Below are 20,884 nucleotides of genomic sequence, written 5' to 3'. Positions count from 1 at the left end.
CCTCAAAAAATTACATTCCTGGGTGCAAGCTTGAATACAACTGCCCAGATGGCTTTCCTTACGCCAGATAAGCAAATTCATTTGGTGACTTACTTCAAACAGGTGGCCACAAAAACCCTGCTATCTGCAAGACAAATTCTGCAAGCCTTGGGGTTCATGGCCTCCTGCATTCTTCCATATTCCATATGCAAGACTGCATATGAGTAAACTTCAGTGGTACTTAAAAAGATTATGGAGTCAACATTGTCACAGGCTGGAAACAATGATTCCTATCATACCTTGCCTGTGCCTAGAGTTCCTATGGTGGGCAGAGGCCTGTCACCAAAACAAGGGACTGCCATTCACACCACCCCCTGCCACCCAAACACTAACTACAGACGCATCAGACTATGTATGGGGGGCTCATCTGGCAGGGAAGTGCATTCAGGGCAAATGGAGCCCAAATCAAATGCACCTTCATATCAATCAAAAATAAATGCTAGCTGTACAGAATGCTCTGACAGCCTTCAAGGACCATTTTCATCCAGGACAACTAATGGTAAAGACGGACAACACCACGGTTATGTGGTACATAAACAAGCAGGGGGGTACACATTCCTACCCCCTCTGCAGACTAGCCATGGCATTGTGGAACACGGCCTTGAGCTACCAAGTACAACTACAAGCTCAATTCCTGCCAGGAAAGCTGAATATTCTGGCAGACGAACTAAACAGAAATCTCATGGACCCACACAAATTGAAACTGGAACCACGAATTTTCAACATGTTGACACGCAAATGGGGGAGCCCAGACATAGATCTTTTTGCCTCACCCCAGAACTACCAGTTGGACAAATTTTGCACAAGAACTCCTCACAAAAAAGCCTGGAAAGTGGATGCTCTGTCCTTTAGCTGGAAAAACCTATCAGTCTATGCCTTTTCCCCCTCTGCCTGTCCTCTCCAAGGTTCTACTAAACGTCAAACAGGACAAACCAAAAATGATTTTGATTGCTCCAGACTGGCCTCGCCAACACTGGTACCCACTGTTGCGCAATGGGTCACAAATCTCTCCATGGCACCTGCCTCAGACACCTTCCTTACTGTCTCAGCAGGAGAGCTAAAGTCTGCACCCTCAGCTCCAAATATTGAATTTTGCAGCTTGGCTAATCATTTAAATTCCCCCTTAGCATCCCTCAGCAAACCTGTGATGGATATCATTTTGGAGGGAAGATGACCTAGTACTAGAAAATCTTATGCTGACAAATAGAAAAGATTCAGTGCCTGGAATCAATCAAAAGGGATGAGCACAGCAGCACCCAATTTACCACAGATTTTGCAATACTTAACTGAGATGCTTCACAAGGGCCTGTCTTTTTCTTCCATAAAAATCCGTGCCTCAGCCATTTCAGCACCGAACCCCCCCTCTTCTCTCATCCTCTGCTAAAGCAGTATCTCAGAGGGGCCAAAAACTTGAGACCACCCGGTTGAGCTCCAACCCCTGCCTTGGGACCTTAACTTTATATTGAAGAAACTCACTCTACCTCCTTTCGAGCCAGCTGCTACTGCAGACTTAAAATTTCTTTCCTGGAAAACAGCCTTCCTTTTAGCAATCACTTCAGCTAGAAGGGTATCTGAATTACAGACCCTTATGGCAGTGGAGCCTTTCATCATCTTTCATGCGAACAGGGTGTCACTCAAGACCAATCCATCCTTCATGCCCAAGGTGGTATCCAGTGTGGTTCTTAATCAGTCCATTCATTTGCCAACTATCTTTCCCAATCCACAGAACAAGGGGGAGCGGATTCTGCATTCATTGGATGTACACACACAGCTTAAATTTTACTTGGACAGGACTAAATCTCGAAGAAAATCTGAACAACTGCTGGTAGCATTTGCTGCAGGGGCAGAGGGGAAGGCTATTTCAAAGCAAACCATTTCTAGATGGATAAGCCATTGTATTCATTTCTGCTATAAGCACTGTGGAAAACCTATCACACAGGGGATCAGATCTCACAGGGCTGCATCTGCTTCTACAGCCTTTCTCAGAGGTGTACCTACCAGGGATATTCTAGAAGCTGCTACCTGGAGTTCAGTTCATACTTTCACCAAGCATTATCACTTACCAGTTTTCTCTAAATCCAGAGCTGGCTTTGCCACTGCTGTTTTGCAGGGCTTTATAGCTGGTCCTAATACTGTATAAATCCATCCTCCCAACCATAGCTTTGGGAATCTACCCAAATGTAATGACCACAACAGTGAAACAAGAAGAACATTGTACAGTTGTGTACACTTAGCATAAATGTAGATGTTCGAGTGTATTCACTGTTGCAGTCCTGGCTACTCTCACTCTAGCCCCCTGTTTTTATCTTACTATACCTCTACTTTCTTTTACCATGCTTAAAAGCCTTTTTGGTGCATTTGCTTTTGTTTGGAGGTATATTTTTGTGTTTTTAATAACTTACATATTTTGCTTCCCATTTGGGGGGCACCTGACATCTGGGGTAAGAAAAACTGATGTAATGGCGTCGGCTGCATGTTTTATACCCCCTGACGAACTGACGTCATGGAAGAAGGGACAACAACCGACGGAGGACCCAAGACTGTGTTAATCAGGCTGACTGAAGGCAACCTGCCAGCAGATTACCCAAATGTAATGACTGCAACAGTGAATACACTCGAACATCTACATTTATGGTAAGTGTACACAACTGCACTTTACCATCCCTCAGTAAGCAAGTGTTGGATGTCATTCTGGAGGCAAGGAGGCCTAGTACTAGAAAATCCTATGCTGAAAAATGGAAAAGATTCTGTTCCTGGAACCAAACTCAGGGGATGGGCACTGCAGCGCCCAATTTACTTCAGATTCTTCAATACTTAACTGAAATGCTTCACAAGGGCCTTTCCTTTTCCTCCATCAAAATTCAGGCCTCAGCCATTTCAGCTCATTACAACACAGAACCACCCCTCTTCTCTCATCCACTGCTGAAGCAGTTCCTCAGAGAGGCCAAAAACTTAAGACCACCCAGGAGAGCCCCTACACCAGCTTGGGACCTTAACTTTGTATTGGAAAAACTCACTGTACCTCCTTTTCAGCCAGCTGCAAATGCAGAGTTGAAATTCCTTTCTTGGAAAACAGCCTTCCTTTTAGCCATCACTCCAGCAAGAAGGGAGTCTAAATTACAGGCCCTCATGGCAGTGGAGACTTTCATCATCTTTCATGCGGACAGAGTGTTCCTCAGGACCAATCCCTCCTTCATGCCCAAGGTGATATCCAGTGTGGCTCTTAATCAGTCCATTCGTTTGACAACCTTCTTTTCTAATCCACAGAACAAAGGGGAACAAATTCTGCACTCCTTAGATGTGCACAGACAACTTAGATTTTACTTGGACAGGACTAAACCTCTCAGGAAATCTGAACAGCTGCTGGTTGCATTTGCAGCAGGGGCAGAGGGGAAGGCCATTTCAAAGCAAACCATTTCTAAATGGATGGGCCATTGCATTAATTTCTGCTGTAAGCACCATGGAAAACCTACCCCACAGGGGATAAGACCACATTCAGCCAGGGCTGCATCTACCTCCACAGCCTTTCTCTGAGGTGTCCCTACCAGGGACATCCTAGAAGCTGCTACCTGGAGTTCTGTACATACATTCACCAAGCATTACCATTTGCCAATTTTCTCTAAATCCAGAGCTGGCTTTGCCACTGCAGTCTTGGGCCTTATAGCTGGTCCTAATGCTATCTAATTTCCTCCTTCCATCTTTAGCTTTGGGAATCTACCCAAATGTGATGACTGCAACAGTGAAACACGAAGAACATAGTACAGTTGTGTACACTTACCGTAAATATAGATGCTCGAGTGTATTCACTGTTGTAGTCCTGGTTACCCCCCTCCAGCCCCCTGACTTCTATTGGGTATACCTGTGTTCTTGTTTACTGTGAGTAAAGCTTTTTGGTGCATTTGCTTTTTTGTTGGAGGTGTAACCGTGTATATATAATTGCTTCCCATTATGGGGGCACCTGACATATGGGGCAAGAAAAAACTGATGTAATGGCATCGCCTGCATGCTTTATACCCCTGACTACCTGACGTCATGGAAGATGAGACAGCAACTGAAGCAGGGCCCAAGACTTTAATAATCAGGCCAACGGAGGGCTACTGCAAGCAGATAACCCAAATGTGATGACTGCAACAGTGAATACCCTCGAACATCTACATTTATGGTAGGTGTATACAACTGTACTATTTTCTTCTTGGACCTTGAATATTCACATTGCCCCTTCTCTGCCCCAGTCCCCTCCATTCTTGAATTCTTAGCAAAGCTATTTAATGAAGGTGCAGCTGCAGCTACTATTCGGGTTCAGTTAGCAGTGATGTCTAATTCCCATCTAGGTGAATCAGGGCTGAATGCGATTCCCACTGACTTTGCAAGGCTTTTCTTAAGGATGCTGTTTTATTAAGACCACCCATTAAAGCCCCTCCAGCATCATGGGACCTGAATTTTGTTTTATCCCATTTGAATTCTTTCCCCTTTTGAACCAGCATCATCCTGTAATCTAAAGTACTTGAGTTGGAAAACAATTCTCTTGATAGCCTCAGTTCTTCTGGAAGAGTTTCAGAGCTACAGTTGTCTATAAAGACCCCCTACATGCTTTTCCACAAAGATGGAGTATTCCTACGAACAAAGCCATCCTTTCTACCCAAAGTATGCTCTGAGTCTAATTTGAACTAATCCATAGAACTACCAGTCTTTTTCCCCAGCTATGGCAACAAGGCAGAATACATGCTACACAAACTAGATGTACATAGACAATTACGTTTCTACCTACACAAGACAAAGGACTTCAGAAAATCTGACCAGTTATTTGTATTATTTTCAGACTCCATGAAAGGTGCTCCTGTGTCTAAAGTCACACTTTCAAAATGGCTGTCAGATTGTATAACTCACCATAATGTTCCATGTGTGCTGTCCTTCTCGCCTTCATTCTTACATCCCACCCTCCTTTCCCCAGCCTTTGGCTCCTGGAGGACTGAGGGGATATAATTGGTAATTAATGTGCTCTGACCTTCTTCATTGCTCTATAATGTATTACGTAGTTCACTGGGTACCTATTGTTGTATCATAAACAAGATCTGAGGAGCTTTCCTAGAGCATGATGGGATAGGGTTTCAGCCATGAGCTAGTGGAAGACCTCGGCTTTTGTATAAGGCCGAGTTGAAACTGAGGATCAATTCTGAGCTCAACCAGTTAAGAATGAAGGTGGAAAGGACAACACATGGAACGTTATGGTGAGTACATAACTTCTTTTTTTTCCCACTGGCAAAGGAATGGAGGTAAGCCAATTAACAAACCCTTTTTTCTAAATGGCTTGCACATTGCATTTCTTTTTGTTATTGTGCTGACAGTATGGCTCTTCTTAGATAGAGGAAAGCCCATTACACCAGTGCCACTGCAGCTACTACAACATTCCTGTGGGGGAGGGTCATTTTGCAGTATTAAACTTGAGGCTTCCACCTGGTCCCTGTGTGCATGCATTCAAAAGGTAATACAATCTGGTGGTTGCTTCAACAGCCAGAGCTGGATTTGCCTGAGGTATCCTACAAAACTTGCTCTCCTGGCTATTTATTCCACCATTCCCCTTCTACATTTCCATTTTAAGACTCTTCTCAAGGAATAAGGACTGAGGAATGAATATTTTGATGCATAGTGTAGTTATGTTAGGAACTTATCATGAGTGAAGATGGTCAGATACATTTGCCTTTGCAGTCTAGGTCCCCCAACCCTTCCACCCTTCTCTTTTGTTCCTTCTGTTTACCCTGAGTTTGCATGGCTTTGCATCTTTCCTGTTGCACCTTCACTCTGTTTTCCAACTTTTCCCTTGCCATACTACCAAGAGATTGAGATTGTGGACCTCTGGGGTGTGGACAAGTGGCACACGGGAATGTCTCCTTATGGTCCACTAGAGTTTGGTGCTGAGGTCTTCTCACCTGGCTTTGCCAGGGCAAGAAATATCTGAAGATGGCACTGGCCAGTGCCCCTCTTTTGCCATCACTGTCCTTATGTGGCATGAAGATGAAGTTAACTGATGTTTTAGGAAATAAAATCAGCTAGTTGGTCTATCCACAGATATAAATCCCAGGGAGTAAGGACTGCTACAATTAATATACTAGAATATGTACATTTATGGTAAGGTCCTAACATAACTGTGATATTCTTCATTCACACCGCCTTAGTAGCCTTTCAGGTTATCTGCCAAGGTGAGCCAGTAGTGGACAGCTTTCAAAAGTTCAGACTCACCTCCCACTCCCTTCTTGTGACAGCCGATTGGCTGAGAGCATATCCTGAGAGAGAAGCCTCTCAAGAAGTTAATGTTCAGTCTTTTCCTGACAGATAAAGAAGAAAGACTGCTGTCTCCCCAAAGGATCCAGTGCTGATTTTTCCCACTTACTGCTCAAATAAGACCCATTTGGGGACGCCATGCCATTCATTTTATTATTAGATTCATTATTACCTTTGTAGTTATATGTTTATTTAAAATATTTATTTTAGTATTTTAATTCCTTCAGTGTTTACGGTAATTCCTGTGGTAATTTCTGATTGTAGCAGTGTTTATTTGTCTTTTTTCTTTGACAAATGCTTGTTTTTTTTTCTGTTTCTGAGGAGACTTTCACTGTTTCTCTCAGAAGTGCAGTATGTATGTGTGCTGTTAGACACTAGGGGCTGTCTCGAGTAGACAGAACCGTGAAGTAATTGCATCTGTCTTTACTGTTATTACCCAGATTTACTTTCACCTTTTGACAGGAAAATATTGCAGAACTTTTAGGCATTTATAAGTTGTTTGTTGTACGTATGACTCTGCTCTGTGTGTTTTTGATTTTACAGCAAATGATGATGTTTGAATGTACTGCAGACATTTTGTTCTATCTATCTGACAAGAAAATGTAGTTTAAATTGCTATTAAATGTTTTGTGGCAGTTTTGCATAGTTAGTTTGTGGAGCTAATTTTAGCACTGTTTTGGCACATTGTTCGTTTTGGTATTTGGACATTGTGTACTGTAAATTCTTCAACTTCTGTCAGTTGTAAAAGAATTCTGAACACATTTCATACTGTTTTTTTTAGAATAGCACAGTTTGACAGAGTTTAGGTGTGTGGGAATGTACTTATTACTAGAAACTTGAAGTGTTTGATGTGATGCATTATCCAGTACTGTTGGTTTATTATTCTCTCTGGAGCCCCCCTCCCACCAAGTCTAAACCAGTTGCACCTAAAAAGAAAAAACAACAGAAAGAAAACATGCCTCAGCCTATAGTTAGTGATTCTGTCGGGGCTGCAGCTTGACCCACGGAACACTTACCTTTTGCTCATCTCCTTATAGTGTAGCATTGCTGGCTGCTATGGAACAAGGTTTAGACACATCCATTGGGGCTGTTCTCCAGTACCTGGTGCAGGTATGGGAGAACCAAAGCCTTTGGGTGCAGGAGTAGTCTGAAATAAGAGACCCCTTACCAGACATAATACTGTATCCTCAGATATTTTTTTCTAGTAGTGAAGTTCAAAAGGAAAAAAATTGGAAGCTTCAACATATAGATGATAATCAGATTTGTAGATGTTTATATGAAGACATACTTCTAAACCTCAAAGTTTCAGAACTTCAAGCAGCCAATAAAGAAGACTGAAGTTTTGAAACTTCAAAAATGAAATAAAAAAATAAAAACAAAAAAATATATATTTTTTTACGTTTTTGCAGGGGGCAAGCCTCCCTGCATTCCCCTACACCCCTGCTTAATAAATATACAAATTCTGAAATTGCACTACAGTGAGGAAAATGGTAAATATCCCATTCTCGCTGTGCAGTGATCTCCATTCAAACTGTTCAAAGTTTCAAAACTTCAGTCTTATGGTTTCTGACGTTTGAAGTTCGAAGTTTTGAAACTTCAAGTTTCTGAAGGGGGTCCATTTATGCCTGGTGTGGTTTTCTTGGCTTAGAGTGTTCTGCAGACACCTAATTCTGGTGATTGTGTTCCCATACATGACTCTAGTGCTAGTTTGGCTAGAGACCTTTTTTTTGTTTCAGAGAATGGTGAGGAATCTGATGAAGGCAATGGTGATTTCATAGCAGACATTGAGTCTAGTCACTCTGATTCTTCTGAAGGTGAACCTGAGCTTTGTGCTTTGTCCATGTTTCCTCAGATGATTGCTAGAGTTGGTGATTTGCTTGGGAGCAGTCAGGAACTACCCTAGAGCTAGGTTGAGTTTATGACCTTATAGAGGATGAGATTCCCAATTGTGTGACCCCTTTACCAGCCTTGGAAGATGTTTATAATGCTGCCTGCAGGACACCAGTATGTACTTCAGCAGTCCCTAAAAAGGTTTCAGAGAAAATATAGAAACTTCTCTGATATGACAGATCTCTTTTCTTATTTGACTGTTGGCCCAGCTGCTTACTGAAATAAAAAGTCCTTGGCTTCATCTAATCCAGTGCTCCCAATAAAGAGGGAAATGATAGGTTTTCAGGGCAGATGTCTCTTTCTAGTAATCTAGCCTTTAAAATGTTAAATTGTCAAGGCTACAAGTAGAAATTTGTTTTATAATGTCCATACAGTTTGGATGATTTTGCTGCATCTTTAACTGTTGAGCAAAAGTCTTATATGAATGAAACTGTATCTTATTTGACTCAGGTTTCAAAACATACTTTGAGAGGAATTATTGAATATGGAGATACAGTTTCATGAAATGCTGCATCTTCTGTTGTAATAAGACAGTTTACTTGGTTAAATAATTAGAACAACTCTGATGATTTACAACCAACATTTTGAATGCACCCTTAAGTTCTGAATTTGGCATTTGGGCTCTCTGTAACCCAGATTCTCAAACAGTGGAATGATAGAGGCAAATTAATGCATCAAGGTATCTAGGATGTTTCATGTACCCAAGTTCTCCCCAAAAAATGCATCTTCCTTCAAGGGGTAAAACTAACAAAAATCCCAGCCAAATAAAACTCAGAGATTCAAAAGGAAATGGCAGGAGGTAAACTCTGCGAGACCAAACAAGAGGGGTTCCTTTCCGAAAAAGGATCAACCCCCCCTGCAAAGGAATTACTGTGCTGAGTCATAGAGCACCCCCCCAGCACTTCCTTCTCTTCCTCCTTCCCCCTGGCTCTGTCTCAACCCTGCAGCCTTGGCCGCGAATAGTCTCAGACAAATAGGTTCTGAGAATAAATCAGAGAATATACACTTGTCAGTAGATAAACAATCCTCCCCCTTTCAAGAGAATTCCTCCACACCCACACCCAAACCAGATAAAATTGTTTCCTCCTGTGCTTCATCACATGGTAGAAGTAAGGGTCTTAGAACCAGTGCATGCAAAGACAAAGGCTCGTATTCCAGAATCTTTTTGGTACCAAAACAGAAGCACTCCTGGTAGCCCTTCTTAGATTTGTCCTTTCTAAACACTTTTGTAAAAGTTGTGAAATTCAAAATGCTCTCCTTACAGTCTGTCCTAGTGTTGCTTCCAGGCCACTGTTTTATGGTGATTCTAGATCTCAAAGACACATCTCATATTCCTATTGCTCCCATTTTCTGAAAATTTTTGAGATTTGCTCTGTCTGGCTTACATTATCAGTTTTCTGCATTACCCTTTGGGCTATCTACTGCACCTCAAGTGTTTACAAAATGGCTGTTCCTAGTGGTTGCCTATTACAGAATCTTAAGCATCCAAAGTTTTTCTTATTTAGATGACTCTTTGATTTTGCAGATTCTATGTTCAGGTGCTTGGAGTCCTTGCATCGCTCCTTTCCCACCTGGACCACAAGTTAAACTTTCAAAAGTTCTTTTTCACACCCTCTCAAGGAATTATTTTCCTGAGGTGCTGGACAGACACTGTAAAAAGGATGGCATCCTTGCCAGAAGACAAAGTTCTGACTTATCAGGGCATTTTCTTGGATTTCTGTCTTCTAGACGTGGCCTTGGCAAAAGTTCCTTGAAATTCTAGACCTCATGACATTACTGATTCTCATGATACCAGTAGCTACACTACACATGAGAAAAATTCAGTGGTACTTGAAGAATTGTTTGACCCAGTACCTTCATCGGGTCTATATTAGAACATCGACTTTTTAAAACGTCGAATGTTCTAATATTGACCCCTATTCAGCGAACGCTGACAACATCGAACATGCAGAAAAAATTTGCTGTTCCGACACACACACACACACACACACACACACACACACACACACACACACACACACACACACACACACACACACACACACACACACAACACAAACACACCAAACAAACAGCAATCCACACACATACACCTAAAATCCTACATCTAACCCTACACTAAACTGTACACACACCACTAGCTATCCACTTACCTTAACCCAAACCCTAAGGTCCGTCACTATCGCACACTCACCTCACCCACGCCCTGACCCTAACTCACCTACCCCGCCCTAACCCTCACGTCCACACAGTCGCACACTTACCTGACCTGCGCCCTAACCCTAACTCACCTACCCCGCGCCCTAACCCTCACATCCACACAATCGCACACTTACCTGATCCCGACCTGTAACTTTCCACCACAGTGCTGAACATAGCGAATCCAAAGGAACGGCCAACCAAATTCCTTCCCTAGGAAGAAGTTCGGTGTTCCACAGCTTTGCTGTTTTCAGCGTTTGCTGTATAGGCGTCGGTATTAGAACATTCGAAGTTGTGAAACCTCTATGTTCTAATACAGACCCCCTTCATCTCATGGATTTCCAGTAAACAGTACTGGGATTTCTGAAACAGAACTGCAGTGGTGAAGAAATCAACTTTCTCTGAATCCATGGCTTCTTTTCTGTCTTCAGACTTCAGTCCAGTTTGTCCAGATGGATTCTTCAGATTTTGTGTGGGAAACAGTGTTCATAATGTTCAAGTGCAGGGATTGTGGGAGACCTCATGGCACATCAAAGCACATAAATGTACAAGAAATGTTGATAGTGATTCATACCTTATGGACTCCAGGTCTTCTTCCAGTGATCAAAAACAACACTGTTGTGATGTAGTACCTGAACAAACAAGGGGAGACAATGTCATATCCTCTTTGGTGGTTGGCAGTGATGGCCTGGGAGCTGGCTGTACAGCATTTCCTGACTCTTTAGGCCTCATACGGTCTGTAAGAGCAAAACATTGTGGCAGACAGACTAAGCAGATACTGTACAGACACTCACAAGTGGAAGCATCATGTAGAAGTATTCCACGACCTGATCCAGATATGAGTAACATCTCGGTTAGATCTGTTCATCTTCTTTCAAAACAGACAACTGAAAAAAATTTGTTCAAGATCTTTCAGCCATGATTGGAAGACAGGTGCTGTATCATTCTCATGGTCTGGAATGTTCCTGCATGCATTTCCACCCTTTCTACTAATTCACAAAGTACTTCTAAAGATCAAGAAAGAATTACCAAAGATCATTGTGGTAACCCCCTTTTGACCCAGGCAGTGTTTGTTCTCCCTTTTAATGGAATTGTTCAAGGGCAGTTACCACAAGCTTCCTCATAGACTGGTTGTGCCTACATAGCATTAGGGGCAAATGGTGCACTCTACCTTAGAGCAATTGCAACTGACAACCTGGATGATTCTGTTTTGATACCTTCTAGGCATGTTTCCATGAGGTATTCATTTAAGGGGGCAAGAAAACCTGCAACTAGAAAATCTTGTGTTTACAAGTGAAAGAGGTTTTCTAGGTGATGCCTAGCCAAGTGCATCTTGCTGCCATTTCATCTTGTTTGCCCATAGATCCCCCTCTTTCATTTCTTTTTGTGGTAAAACAGTTTATGAAAGAAGGGTTGCATGTGTGACCCCCCCCCCCCAAAAAGCAAATTCCTCCTCCCTGGAATCTCAACTTTGTTCTTACCCCCCCCCCCCTTAAACGTGTTTCTCAAGCTGATTTATAGTTTATTATTTGAAAGACTGTTTTACTCATTGCTCTGACATCTGCATGGTAAGTCTCTTGAGCTCTCATGATGGGCAACCCTATCTGATTTTTCATAAGGACAGGGTTGTGTTGTGCACTAATCCATCAATCATACCCAAGGTTGTTCCTGAATATACCTTGAATTACGCCATCAATCTCCCAGTATTCTATCCTGCTCCAAAAAACAAGGGAGAAAAGATTCTATATACCATGGATGCACACTTGCAACTCGGTTGCTACTTTGACAGAACACAACCCTTTAGGAATGCTGAACAGCTGTTTGTGTCCTATACTGGGGTAAAGAAAGTTCAGCCTGTCTCTAAGCCAACTTTTGCACAATGGCTGCCCTCTGCTAGTGTTTTCTGTTGCTTACACCATGGTAAGTTTCTTCCAGGCAAGGTCAGGTTTCACATGACTACAGCCTTATCCTCTTTGGTAGCATATGGGAAAGGGATATATTTTAGAAGCATTCTGTAGGTAACAGCCTGGTCCTGTCTTCATACCTTCACAAAGCACTACAAACTGGATTCCTTTTCAAGGTGCAGAGAAGGCTTTGCTAGGACCATTCTCCAGTGGCTCCTGGATCTTGATGAAATGTTATTTAAATTTAAAAATTTGGAAATGGAAAATGCTTATTTAAATGAATGTTTAAGTCTGAAAATTGTACCCAAGGGACTTAGGGTATGTAAATACCTGAATAAGGTAAGGGTGGGCAGTGAATTTCATGTTGAGCTTTTAAATATTTTTGATATGTGTGGTTTTGAAATTTTAAAAGCTATTATCAAAGAAAATATAAGGGAAATGGAAGAACTAAATAAAAGAATAGAAGAGGTGAATGGCTGTATTACCAAGGATTTACTTTTTTCTGTAGAAGACAACCAGATGAAATATCAAAATACACTTAGAAATATAGAGAAAAGTATGAATAATATATTTGAGAGGAAATGTAAAAAACTGGATAGGGATATGGTGGAATACAAAGAAAAGACCAATTATCCAAATCCCAGGGATTTTTTTCCACAAAAATATAATATTGCCTACAACCAGGAATACACGGATGATGAGGAAAATATAGAAAGGGTAGAGAATGGTGAAAATAGGGAAGAACAAGAATTTCCAGACCTGAGGAGATCTGAAAGAATTAGAAATAATTATCAGAAGAAGCCTCAAAAAAACTTTCAGGGGGGGGTACAAAATCAAAGGTACCAGTACAGGAGCAGGCCTTACAGACAATGGTAGTGTGTCAAAATGAGAGTGATGGGCCTCCATACATGACAAAACAAATTACGAATGAGGGGGTAGTATGGAAAATGGAGAATTATAGTATTTATAACTATAGTGGTTTGGAAATAACTGAAGTATATTTCCAACTATTTACAAAGGGGATGAAATTTGTGCCTAATAGGAAGGCAGATGTTAACAAAGTTTTGATAGACTTAAAAATGTTTACAAGGAAGAAAAATTTGGAGTTAATGTTCCAAGGACAGAGTGAAAATAACAACGTGCAGGGGAATCTTAGGAAAAGAAGTATATATAATCCACCATTAAATCAGCAACTAAAAAACTTTGAAACATTGATGGAGAAGAAAATAAGGAAAGGCCTTACAAATAAATGGGTGGGATATAATTTATCAAAGGAAGAGAATAAGTTATTGTTACAGCTATCTAGAGACCCCTTACTAAGAATACTTAAACCTGACAAAGGAGGGGGAACAATAATTATGGACCAAGTGTCCTATGAGGCTAAAATGGTAGAATTATTAAATAATGAAGAGCGTTACATGAGATCCTCTCTAAACGAAATCAATATTGCTAACAAGAAAGTATATGTTCAGTTGTATGATTTATTATTAGAAGGGAGAATAGATGTGAGTACATTTAGATACTTACATGTGGAAAAACCCAAGGTTCCAAATATATTTGGAGTACCCAAGGTCCACAAAAATGTGATGAATCCGCCCATGAGACCGATAGTGTCTTCAGAAGGATCTGTGACAGCTCCTATAGCAAAATGGTTAGATCGTAAGCTAAAGGAAGTTGTGAAGGAAGGGGTTGGAATTGTCAAGGATTCATGGGATTTATTACGGAACATTAAGAAAGAATTTTTTGAAGAAAACATAAAATTTATCACTCTAAATATAGTGGATCTTTTTTCTTCCATTCCATACAAAGAAGGGTTAGAATGGTTTGAGGAGGCACTGAACAATTATGGGAATTTTTGACAATGAATTTTGTTTAATTTTGACACTAATGGATATGGTACTGAAAAGTAATTATTTACATTTTGAGGGAGAATTCTTCAAGCAGATTAAGGGAATAGCTATGGGTGCATGTTGTGCACCCATATATGCAAACATAATTTTGGCAGCTTGGGAACAGAAGTTTGTATTGAATTCCCAATATAGAAGGTGCTGGAGAATGTATAAGCGATTTTTGGATGACATCTGTATTCTATGGGTTGGTTCGGATGCAGAGTTTAAGTCCTTTTTTGATTATATTTCCAAAACCACCAACTTTCTTTCATTTACTTATTCGAAAAGTGAAGAAAGTCTAAAATATTTGGATATTTTTGTGGGGAAAGGAGAAGGTGAATTTTATTCTAAAGTGTACAGAAAAGATAATTATTCTAATTCTTTTCTAGCATACGACAGTGCACATCCCCATCATCACAAAAAGGGTATAATTAAAGGACAGTATGTTAGAGGCAGCAGAATGTCTTCAAGAGAGTTAGACTTTGTAGAAGAGTGTAACAAATTACATAAAATGTTTATGGATAGAGGTTGTCCGAGTAGTTTAATAGGGGAAATAGAAAATGAAGTTAGAAGAGGAAGGACGGACAAATACCAGCCTATTTTGGGAAAGGATGAAGAAAAGAAGGGTGAGAATGAATATAAGAAGGACATTTTTGAGGGGAATAATAATTTTGTCCTGGATTATAGTGGGCAGGCAGGTTTTATTAGAAGGATGATGGAAGAGGAGTGGGCAAAATTCAGTGAATTATCGGATTTGGACGTTTTATTCAAATACCCTCTTAAATGTACATACAGAAAAGGAAAAAAATATGAAGAATTTCTTTGAAGGGAAAATGAAGGATAACAGGAGGATTAATGGGAGAAAGGGCACCTTTAAATGTGGGAGGTGCTCCCAATGCCCATATGTATGTACTAAGGATACTGTGTACATAAAGAGTAGAGACATTTTAATTCAAAGTAAGCATTATGCCAACTGTCAGACCATAGGAATAGTTTATTTGAGTATATGCAAAAAATGCGAGGCATTTTATGTTGGGAAGTCTGAAAGAAGACTTGAAATAGAATTTACAAGCATAATTATGAAATTAAAACTAAATGTATGAACAATGCCCTATATAGACACAAAATGAAATGTGAAGAGGCAGATTTTACATTTTTTGTGTTAGAGGTTGTGGACAAGGATGTTCGGGGGGGCCCTGGGAAGACACTATCGAATATAAGGAGTTGTTGTGGCAACTCCATTTGGAGGCCTATAATCTACCAGGGCTGAATAATCATGTGTCCCTAGCCCCAGTACTAAAAATAAGGGCGGCTAAACTATGATAGGGAACTGTAAAATTCATAGGTGAAACACACATCAAAAGATCATACATTTTATGTACAAACAGTTATAAAATATATTAAAGTGTAGTAAATTCTATATTTATTTATTTAGAGTTTTTGTATAAGTGGTGTATCATCAGCTCTAATGAAGTTAAAAATGTATAAGTGTAAGCATTTCAAACAGCATTTGATGTAATTAAGTCATTTGCCCTCTAGAGGGAACCAAGATGTAGTTAAATTCATGAAATTAAAATGATTATGTATTTTAAATGTTATACTTACAAAGTTTTAATTGAAAGTTTTTATTAAGTGGTTCATGTAAAGCTATGATTTAGAAAAGGGAATGAATAATTAAGTAGAAAAGGAAGACATAACATGGATTGGAAATAAATTATGTTTTTAAACAAACACATAGAAAAAAGTTAGTATGGAAAAGGGATGATTTTTAAGTAGGAACAGCTGAGGATTTTAATTATATTAATTAATTCAAATTATTTAATTAACAAATGTATATAAAGTTGAAGTGTTTGTGTATCCATTATTCATTTGCATCTGAGGAAGTGAGTCAAACGAAAACGCAGGTGTGGAGACATAGCGTTTATGTGTATGGTTTTATGTCACTGAAGTTCTTTTTGGGACCTTTGTCGTGCTGGAGTGTACTGGTGTGTTTTCGTCATTAAAATCTGTGAAAAGGAAAGAAGCTGTGCCTCTTTTTACTCCACTGGTACATTTTACTTAGTTTGGCTCCTGGATCTTCCTTCTTCCACCTCCCAGGTAGAGTAAGCTTTGGGAATCTACCCAAAATGCTCCTGAGGCAGTGGAAATGGTGAACATGGTACAGCTGCTTAAGTCCTACTTACATGTAACAGTAAATGTTCAAATTCCTTACTACCACAGTTGCAACATCCACCTTCCATCCCTCAGAATTTGCATTGTTTAGATGGGTTTCGACTTGTTTGATTTGGTGGTTGTTGAATTTGTTTTTTATATAGTATTGTCACTGACTGATAATTTACTCTTGCTAGATGATTCCAGCTTCAGCTATTTTCCTGTTCTTTGTGGAAGCGAAAAAGCCTGAACACTCACTTCCTGTGACAGCTGAAGTCTTCCTTCTTAGGAAATGCTCAGCCAGTCAGCTGTCAAAGGAAGAGAGAGAAGGAGGGGAGTCAGGGCTTTTGAAAGCTGGCCAGCACTGGGTTACCTTGGCAAATGCTACTGAAGCAATGAGAAATTCAAATATCTACTGTTATATGTAAGTTGGACTTGCGCAACTGTACTTTCTCTTAAATTATGCATAGAATTTATTGACTAGACATTTATTACATTTTTTTTGTCTAGCCCCAGTGTGAAAGCACCATTCTTTCCCCATGTTAATGTACTTTAGTTTTACCACTTCCTAATCCCACCATCCCTCAGTCCACTTCTGACAATATGACTATGTCTTATCACCCATCTGTTACCAAGCTACAGGAAAACCTGTGAAAAAGCTACTGAATGTCTAAGAAAACACTGTGTCTTGTGTAGGTGTCAACTCAGTTTTATGCTAGGGCAAACTGCAAACAGTTGTTTTCTTCCTTACTTCATTCCAACTACTGTGGATAGCGGCTTGGTCACTAATTACCCTTTTGTTGACATCTGCAAGGCTTTTAACATGATCAGCCACAGTCTTTGCTTGAACTTCCTTGTCCTCTCCAAATTTTGCTCCTTAAATCACCTGTTGTTTCAGATAACAGATCTTTTCAGATAAAACAAGGTTCATCTGTGTCTTCACCAACCATCACTGGGCTTATTTGCTCATGAAGGATCAGTCCCTGGCCCTCCACGCTTTACTTTCTTCATTAACTTTCTTTATTTGGTACTTCCTCCTCCAACATTATTCTGAGTGTTATTGATTGTATTTTCTGTCAGTTCTGTACCCCTATCAGTGCATTAAACAGGACCCATTTCAAATGTTAATGAATATTTTGTCTAACAGCTACTGCTAAATTGGTATAAAAACAAATTGTGTATGTATTTCTGGCACCACTACAAGACTTGGGCTGATTCATCCTAGTGATACTTTTCTGTCCTGCATGGCAAGTATGTTCAGCTTGTCTAGTTGTCCAGATATCTGTTTTGTCTTTTTCTACAGATATTTTCATTAATCAACTTAAAACCAGAATGAGTTTAGTCCTTTGACTGCCACATACTTTTCACTCCTTCTTGCCTGAAGCAGGAGTAACCAGTGGTAAAGGTATTCTTTGGCCTCAGCTTTCAATATAGGCTCCCCTTTGTTGCCTCTGCATCCTTCCAAATCCCAACATGATCTTCAGGTCCTTTTTAGTATGATCTGTATGTTCATCTTGTTGCCATCCAAATATGAACATTAATGTTTTACCTTACACAGAGCCACTAAGATTCCAATTAAAGAAGTGTCAGATTGCCTTTGTGTGTGGCAGATCTTTTAAGTCCTTATGCTTGTATTTCACCACAGTTTATTTCTAAGCTAGTTGCACAAATATATCCCATTACTCTCTACAGTCCCTCTTCAGTGAAGCTCTTGTGTTAGAGAATGCAAATATTTCCCTTCAGGTGCAATAATCTTGCCTTTTCTTCTTCTTTAGGACCAGCCTTCTGGAATATTTTGTTTGTCTTTTATAATTTTAGAGGACTTCGAGGAAGTTAGACACAGACGTATCACCTTCCTTAATGTTCATTCCACCCTCCTGTTAAAGGAAATTCCTCCATCACTCAGCATGACTTTGGTAAAGCTATCAAACTTACTTCTGGCTTCTCTTCCCCAGTCAGGGTTTCCTCTTCATACATATCTTCCATAAAGTTCTACTTATTTTCTCTATCTGATGGAATCACAGTTTAATTATAACTTAGTTCTTTAACTTGATTTCTTAAGTTTTTATGATGTTATTCATTTATACACAGTGATGTAGCCTTTTGTTGTCTTTTGGTGCTTTTAAGATGCCCCTTCAGACAGTTTTATTCACTTTTGTGTAGAGTGATGTTGCCTTTTGTATTGCACAATGGTAATATTTATTTTAAGCTTTGTTTTATCTTGAACGCTTTATTGATTTGCCTTTGTCATTGCTGTTTTATTTTGATTTACTGTTTTTTTTATTAATTTTGTTCATAGTTTACTCCTGGGCAGTGGATCAGTCTCCTGGTTAACAAACAAAATTAGTAAATACACTGGTAAATGATGTGAGAGTAATTTGGTAATTACACTAGTTGGACCAATAAGAATAACTTAGAACCTCTGTATTTTCTTTCAATGATCAGTTGACATGCTTGCATAGATATTTTGTCATTTTTTGTATACTTTGTATGGGTGTTGGGAGGGACATAAAAATGCACTAATGACTATTTTTGTATTTTACTAGTAACTTCATTACAATTATCCACCTAAAGTTCTGAGCACAGATTTTTTTTTTCCTCTTCAGGTTACTATAAGGGCCTCTACAGGACAGCCACGTTCAGTGCCTTTGACGCCGGCTGACACAGCACCAACTGCAACACCAGAACCAGTAACACAGGGTTCAGATCCACAACCTGTCTTCTTGTTTCCACCTGTGCAGCGGAGTGGTGTACCAAAGAGGACTGTGAAAAAAATGTCAGAACTCCTCTCTCAGTTTCAGTCTAAAAGGCCAGTTTAATAGCATAATAGTTTTAGCCTCACTTATATTTTCAATTAGGTCACCAAACTTGTTGAAATTTAAACATTTCTAAAATGTGTGTGTTTTGTTTTTGTTGTTTTTAATGGGATGGCTTTGAAGAATTACATTTAGGTGCAGATGTCTACAGTTTCGAAGTATATCAAGTTGGTTATATTGCAGAGTTAAATCGCTGTGTATAGAAAAGGAGTTGTAGGTGATCGGCTTACCGTTCAGCAGTTTTGGAATAATTTTGTAAGTTAGGTGCTTAGTGGGATATTTTAAGCTCTGAGTGAATTTAAACATTGAGATCTTACTTCAGATGGTACTTTGGGAGTGGGTCCAACTACTCAGATTATCTTCTTTGAATTCTTCCAGCAAACAGTATTCTCACTCTGAACTAGTGGCTGTTGGAGCTAATCTCCTATGATAAGTTTGTCAGAATCCCTTTACCCATATTGGAAGATACTTAAGCCTAACACTCATATTTTTCCTTTTACTCACATGATCAGGATGTCCTTCTAGCAGTCATTACATGGAAATACCCATGTTTAACATTGTAAAAGAAAACAGTGTAGAATTATGCTTCCAAACTGCGTGTTTGTTGCTGGAGCAGGACCATCATGAGCAATGCCCATACAGCCGCAGACCCTTGCACATTGGCAGGATTTGCAGCAAGAGTGAACATTTTAACAGTGGCATTTGCCCCCAGGACAATTCCAAATGCAGCACTTTCCTTACAGTTGCTAATTACTAATATGGAATTCATCCTTAATCATTACATATGTTGGGAAGAAGCATTCACTGCAGTTACATGGAGGGAAGATTATTACAGAATACAGATGGTGGTATCTGAGTGAGAACCATTGTTTAAGTGATAAATTGCAGTACTGCAGGCAACAAAACAGTGTGAGGTTCAACTATATGAGATATTAATTGCATGTAGGCAGACTGATTCTGTACATACCTAGATGTTCTTCGTGTTTCACTGTTGCAGTCATCATATTTGGGTTATCTGCCTGTAGGTAGCCCTCAGCCGGCCTGAATACCAGAGTCTTGGATTCCTTCGTCGGATGCTGTCTATTTTTCCATGACGTTAGGTCGTCAAGGGTATAAAACATGCAGCCGACGCCATTACATCAGTCTTTCTTGCCATGCGGTGCCAGAAGCAGAAGCAGTTCGCAAGTGCTGGTCGGCCGACTCCTGAAATTTTCGTTTTCGAGTTTCAGAACCGAAGTCTTCAAAAAAGCTAAGTACCCCATTGGGGATTCTTTTTTCTTGCTCTAACAGATGTCAGTAAAAGTTAACAATTGTCTTACCTGTGGAAAGCAAATACCTCATAAAGATTTTCATTCGTACTGCATTCCTTGCTTTGGCCCAGACCACGACGTCCCTCTCTGTCAGTTTTGTGCCTTGTTCAACCCCCAAACTATTTGTCGTCTGGCTATCTTTGCAGCAAATTATTTTGGTACTCGGTATAACTACCCAGAAATGGCTTTGTTAAGCCATCCGACTTACTTGCACATTCCAATAAGAATCCAGCAGGAAACACCTACGCTTCAGGGCAGGCTCCATGCACTATCAGTTCTCTGCACTTCCCTTTGGCTTATCTACTGCACCCAGGGTATTCACAAAGTGTCTAGCTCTAGCCATTGCATTTTGCAGGCAGAGAAATATTCAGATATACCCATACTTGGACGATTCTCTGATTCAGCCA

General features: G+C 40.0%; 1 protein-coding gene across 4 annotated transcripts in view; it reads left to right on the top strand.

Moving 5' to 3' along the window:
* Positions 1-20,884, top strand: part of POGZ (pogo transposable element derived with ZNF domain) — a 2,357,128-nt gene that overhangs the window by 1,949,212 nt on the left and 387,032 nt on the right. For 3 of the 4 annotated variants that reach the window (XM_044080634.1, XM_044080632.1, XM_044080635.1), the window contains one exon: positions 18,958-19,160. In XM_044080634.1, the coding sequence (XP_043936569.1) occupies positions 18,958-19,160 (203 nt within the window). The remainder of the gene's footprint in view (positions 1-18,957; positions 19,161-20,884) is intronic. The other variant, XM_044080633.1, reaches the window with a different exon arrangement.

This window comes from Protopterus annectens, chromosome 8.part0, assembly GCF_019279795.1.
Source record: "Protopterus annectens isolate FY-2018-M chromosome 8.part0, PAN1.0, whole genome shotgun sequence".
NCBI classification, from domain to species: domain Eukaryota; kingdom Metazoa; phylum Chordata; order Ceratodontiformes; family Protopteridae; genus Protopterus; species Protopterus annectens.
The sequence above is the reverse complement of the archived record's forward strand: the minus strand, read 5'-3'. Positions and strand labels throughout refer to the sequence as shown.